The sequence below is a fragment of the Ixodes scapularis genome, unplaced genomic scaffold, assembly GCF_016920785.2.
Source record: "Ixodes scapularis isolate PalLabHiFi unplaced genomic scaffold, ASM1692078v2 PGA_scaffold13__105_contigs__length_92229423, whole genome shotgun sequence".
In the NCBI taxonomy this organism is placed as follows: Eukaryota; Metazoa; Arthropoda; class Arachnida; order Ixodida; family Ixodidae; genus Ixodes; species Ixodes scapularis.
The window spans coordinates 39,555,712-39,561,595 of record NW_024609839.1 but is presented as its reverse complement, the minus strand read 5'-3'; the positions used below and the strand labels follow the sequence as shown (position 1 = coordinate 39,561,595).

At 46.3% G+C, this 5,884-nt stretch overlaps 1 protein-coding gene across 1 annotated transcript in view; it reads right to left on the bottom strand.

The window, feature by feature from the left end:
- The window catches only part of LOC120838757, a 111,905-nt gene extending 107,251 nt beyond the window's left edge, over window positions 1-4,654 (bottom strand). Inside the window, 1 exon segment of the mRNA XM_040208813.2 lies at window positions 4,610-4,654. Within this exon segment, the coding sequence (XP_040064747.2) occupies window positions 4,610-4,654 (45 nt within the window).
- Between the last annotated feature and the right edge of the window lie 1,230 nt (window positions 4,655-5,884).

The window sequence follows — 5,884 nt, the reverse complement described above, 5'->3', positions numbered from 1 at the left end:
TATAAGCAACGCGCACATGAAGGCATCCTAAGGAAAACGATTAAGATTTCTCATGGGAAATGGTGCGCTTGTGTGGGCATGGGTCTTTGTGTTGTGGGACTGTGCTCTCACGACGCTCAGACCCCTTGTGATAGAGAGAGGGAAGGAGACCTGTAATGTTAAAGAAAGCACGTGAAAGGGAGGACTCAAGAAAGAGCTCAAGCCTCCATCTGACTTCCCTCCAGCTTATCATTGATCCTGAAGAACAATAGTAAACTACCAGATGTTCTACCAACTCTGGCGACAGTGTAAAAGTGTGTGCATTATGCTAAAAGGTATGTTCGGGCTAGTTGCCCAAACAAAGCCTTTACTATTAGCATGAACGCGCCCCGCCACTCGACTCGGTTTTTGCGTCGCCGTCCGCCGTTTACCCTGGCAAGCGTTTAGAGCGCAACTCTTAGGTGTCTGTCTCCGCGTTGAGCGGTGTCGCCGTCGGCGTAACCGCGCGCGTTGCATTATGGGACGTCACAGTTTCTCCGCTAAATTTAGCGGGGAAGCTGAATTGGTGTTGAGGTCATGTGACGAGAGTTTTACCGATGCGCAGCGTCGCATTATGGGACGTCACAGACCTACAGGGTGCGGCCGTAAAAACTTTCACATTTGGCACGCCTAGCGAAAATCGAATTTCAAACGTACATACCTGAAATTGCGCACACGACCGTCGTGTATTCCAGAGTTTTTCGCCTATTTTTTCAGACGTTAACTCGGGAGTAGCGAATTATTCTAAAGATAACAAAAATAGGAGACGTGCATTTCCTGCGGCCTATAGACCTTTTCTGAGACTCTCGTCCCGAGCCACCCAATAGGCGTATCCGGTATGGGCGACGAAAAAATACTAAAACGTTTCGACACGTAACTAGTAAAAAATAAGGGGGAGGCAAAACGATAATGTGTGACGGTTACGCTTATATCGTAAGTGTCTTCTATTGGCGTATACCGACTGCAAAACAATGTTTTCGCCCATACTGGAAGTGACGACAATTCAAGATGGCGGTGCCCTTGAAGAAGGGACGACTTTTTCAGAGGTCGATACGGGGCAGAGCGAGGAGACATAGTAGTAATTTGATGTCTGTGACGTCACGAACAGTTTTCGTCAACATAGAGCTATTTGTACATACTTTGTTACCCTGACATCTTCACCTCCTTACTCCGCGCACTCGTCCGGAGTATGCTCCCAGCTCGTACCTCCGAAGTCAACACAACTGTCATAGGTAAAAGACGGCCCGTGCCAGTCGTTTGCAAAGCTACGTAGATGGAGACAAATCGGCGCGGCTTTTTTCGCGGCCTCGGAGATGCAGGAGCGAGCCGACGTTGAAAAAATATACGTTTCAACTACGAGAGCAACGCGTGTCAATAAGAGCCACGTAAACATACCTGTGCACACTCGGAGCGGACGCGCGCGTTTGATCGAAGTGCTTCGAGACCCATCTTTTACGATTACCACTCGATACTGACGTGGCACTCGGCAAAGGAGGGTGGGACCGGCATTGCGTAGCTCCCACGAGCTGTTATAGCTCGACAGTGACGTACAGTTGTCAGAATAAAAATGGAATACTAATAAGGAGTTTTCGTAGATCGTTTCCGCTGTCCCGCAACGCTCTCCGCAACCAGCTACGCTAGCCGGAACTCTGCAGTCAAGGCCATCGGCGCGCCGGCGCAGTAGCGGCTGCTTCGTTGCGGAGGGCTTAGCGGAGGGGGAAACGCGGTCTACGAAAACTCCCTATTAACAAAGTGTATGAACATACCGTGTTGCGAGGGTAATCCAGACGGCGTTTATTTGAGCTCCATATGACACAGAACAACGAGATAGCATCGGTGAGAGTCCCTTTGCGACGACAGCGTCCGTCACCGATGCCTCGAAGACAAGGAGATGGCAAGGGAAAGAGATTGATTTCTTAATCTAAAACTGAGGTCAGCGATCAAACTATAATACGGAAAGGATCGACTAGGGTCGCGCGGGCGCGTATTCCGTTCAGCAAGCCAGCCGGTCGTGGGCAGACGGTCTTGGCCAAGGACCGTCGGAGCAACGCTGCTCCGAGTCGGAGTGTCTGCTAGACCTACATTTTGCCGAGCTCGCTCGGTCGGTGTCACCGTTGCCGTTTTAGCTTTTCCGGGTGTTTGTGGATACAGCGTTCGCGTTCGTCGTGGCTGGTTTCGAGTACTTCCTTCTTTTTTCTTGCTGCTTGAAATCGGGACCCGCGAGAAGAGCACGTAGAAAAATAAATGTCCGTTGGTCGTCGCGACCAAGTAACTGAGCGACGTTGTCGGTCATGTTGATCGTAGAAAAACGGCTCCGGAGCTGCTGTCGTACGTACATTTTTGGAGTAAAATCGTTTCGTGAATCTGGCCTCTGTTCTTTAGCGCATGGCGCTGCAACAATAACACGCCGCGACCACCGCCTCCCCCAGCCCGAACACTGGACACAACAACCTGCAGAAAGCTCTCCACGAAACGTAAAAAAAAAAAAAGAAAAAAAAAATAGATAAAAATATTTTTTCGCTTCCTTTTTACGTTCAGTCACTTCAATCCGCTTGCCGTTGCTCGAAGCGCCATCTAGATTTTCGTTTCATAACTGTGCGTTCCAAAGAGCTAAAGTTCCTGTATATAGGCAGGCTCTCTACGGGAGCCAGAGTTGCGCGTTCATCCCCGTAGTGTCGTCTTTCCTGCACGGCATGTCGATCCCGCTCCTCACGTGACTGAATTCGGCGAATTCGGAGAGGGCACGGGAGCGCCGTAACGACACCGACGCTCACACACGAGATGCTTCCCTTTGTGCAGGTCTGTAAACGTTTCTCGCTACATACCAAAAATTCAAGCTACGTATTCATCTTATGGTTCCCGTGCCCCAAAGTGCTGTTTTGTTTTGCTTGTGATTGTTTTCATGTTTTTGGTAAATTACTATTACTCTCTGGTGACGTCGAAACCAACCCCGGCCCTCCAAAGGTTGATCCAAAGCACATTGAGGATATGCATGTATTGCTACTAAGACTTGACACCAATATAACGAGCCTGGCGACGGGCCAGGCTGCTCTAAAAACCGATGTTGAGAGGGTACTTCATAAGCAGACGCAACTCGAGAACTCGGTCTCTGCCCTCACCACCAAGCTCAATTCTCTTGAAAAAGAACAGGCCGGTTATTGAAAACAGGCCGGTTATTGTATGCTTTTCCTCTTACAAGACGAAAAATCAACTACTTCTTTGTGGGCCTAAATTGCGAGGTACACCCATTACTATCTCTGAGGATTTCTCTGCGAATATCCGCGTCGCACGAAAGAAACTTTACTCGTTCGCGAAACCGCAGGGTCACCCATTTAAACCTCGGTTTGACAAATTGCACATGGGCCCTAAGACCTTCAGCTACGACGCACGTTTGGATTCCGTGATTGAAACTCCCCATAGGACCGGGCAGGGAGTAGGAGCAGAAATGTTGCCGCTACTAGCTCCCCCATTGGTGTTGTTGCCGCTGTTACATCCCCAATTGTTGCCGCTGTTAGCTCCCAAATTAGTGTTTTATAGTTAAATGCGCGTAGCCTAATGCCAGAACGAGAGGAACTTTGTTCTCTTATTTCCTCTTGTGATGCTAAAATTGTACTCATCTCCGAGACTTGGCTTCATTCCGGTAGACAGCAATAAAATATTGCCGAGTCACCCTGAGTTTATCATTTATAGGCGAGATCGATGCGGCCGTCGTGGTGGTGGCGTTTTAATATGCGTGCATGAAAGTATTCAAAGTTCCCTTCTTCGATAGTGCTCGATCACCATCGAAGCAATCTGGGTATCAATGAAATGCGGTTTTAAATCAATCTTGCTTGGCGTCTGTTACAGGCCACCCGATGCGTCATCTAATTTTGTGCCTTCTTTGCATGACGAGCTGTCCGCTTTATGTGTGAAACTTCCTGGCCATCCTGTTCTTTTATTTGGCGATTTTAATTTCCCCGATATTAAATGGAATTCACCTGGTCAAGATTGTGTTCATGGTACCAGTGACTGTCGTGAGTTTGTTAAATTTTGTTTAGATTTCAATCTGTCCCAGATGGTTTCTTTTCCAACGCGTGTAAATGACGTGTGCTCAAATATATTAGACTTGGTATTAACGAATCAACCTGAGTGTGTCTCGTCGCTGTCTGGATCCGAAGGCATAAGTGATCACAAGGCAGTACATCGTGACCTAGCATTTGAAGCGCCTGAACGTATAAGACTTGTTAAAACGATAAGGCTATATAACAGAGGAAATTATGAGCAGTTTAACATGGACCTCTCAAATTACTTCTCAGTCTTCTTAGATAAATTTGATAGTAGGGATGTGAACGAAAACAGGTGTAAATTTAAGAACAAATTATTAGAACTTGTTGAAATACATGTCCCAAGCACCGCCATAAGTTCCCGATCTTCTAACCCCTGGTACTCGCGCTCGCTGAAAATACTCAACAATAAGAAGAAACGCCGTTTTCGGACAGCCAAAAATAATAACACCACTGAATCTTGGGACAGGTATAATGAATGCGCAAATGAGTACAAGCGCATGCTTGCGGAACAGAAACATATTTTGGACCAGGAAACCCTCCCATACCTGCTCCTCATTAACCTTCGCCAATTCTGGCAAGTTGTTAACCATACTCCACGCTCGCCACTTAACCTGGAAGATGAATTTAAAAACAAAACAGAGGTGAGTCAATGTGCCTCAGTTTTAAATAACATGTTCTCTGCTCAGTTCACCATCCCACGTCCTTTAGCATTGTTACCAACCATTGTTAACAACCTCCCTTATATGGATCCAGTATATGTTGATTTTGACGGTATTGTAAAAATTATTAAATCTATGAAACTGTCTTCATCCTGTGGCGTCGACTACATTAACTCTAAAATACTGCAGGGCACGGTGTGTTCGTCGAGTCTTGTTTTAACCAAAATTTTCCAGCAGTCCTTGAATACAGCGGCAGTTCCTGACGATTGGAGGATCGGAAAGGTCATTCCGGTTTACAAGAGCGGTAATAAATCACCTCCCTTAAACTATAGGCCTATCTCTCTTACTTCTGTACCGTCAAAAATACTAGAGCACATAATCCATAAGAATCTATCCATTCACCCCGATTCTATTTCCTTTTTTAACAAGGCACAGCACGGCTTCCGTAGAAACTTCTCTTGTGAAACACAGCTTCTTTGCTTAACCCATGACCTTTTTTCTAACCTCGACTCCGGTTTACCAAACGATGCTGTATTTCTTGACTTTGCTAAAGCTTTTGACGAAGTACCGCATAACCAACTGCTACTAAAACTTTAATCGTTAAACCTTGACACCAACGTACTATCATGGATTAAATCTTTCCTCTCGCAACGAAACCAGTTTGTTTATGCTAACGACTCTTCATCTGCCTTGGCCCCTGTAACATCCGGTGTGCCCCAAGGAACAGTCCTTGGTCCCCTACTCTTCCTTATTTACATCAACGACCTTCCACTTCAGGTGTCTTCATCAATGAGTTTGTTTGCAGATGACTGTGTCGTTTATCGTAAAATAGCATCTCCCTCTGATTATGCAGCGCTACAAGATGACCTTGACTCTATTAATAAATGGTGTAGTTATTCGCAAACGTCCCTCAATGTTAACAAATGTAAACACATGCGCTTCTCTCGTTCCATCTTCCAAACTTCCTCTCCTCTTAATCTTAATGATGTTCCTCTACAACGAACTGACACATACAAGTATATTGGTGTTCTTCTAACTAAAAACCTCTCTTGGGACAGCCATATTAATTCAGTGGTGTCTGCTGCTAACCGAAGCCAAGGTTGCCTCCGTCGCAACTTCAGATCTGTCCCAAGTAACCTAAAGTGACTCCTTTACATTTCC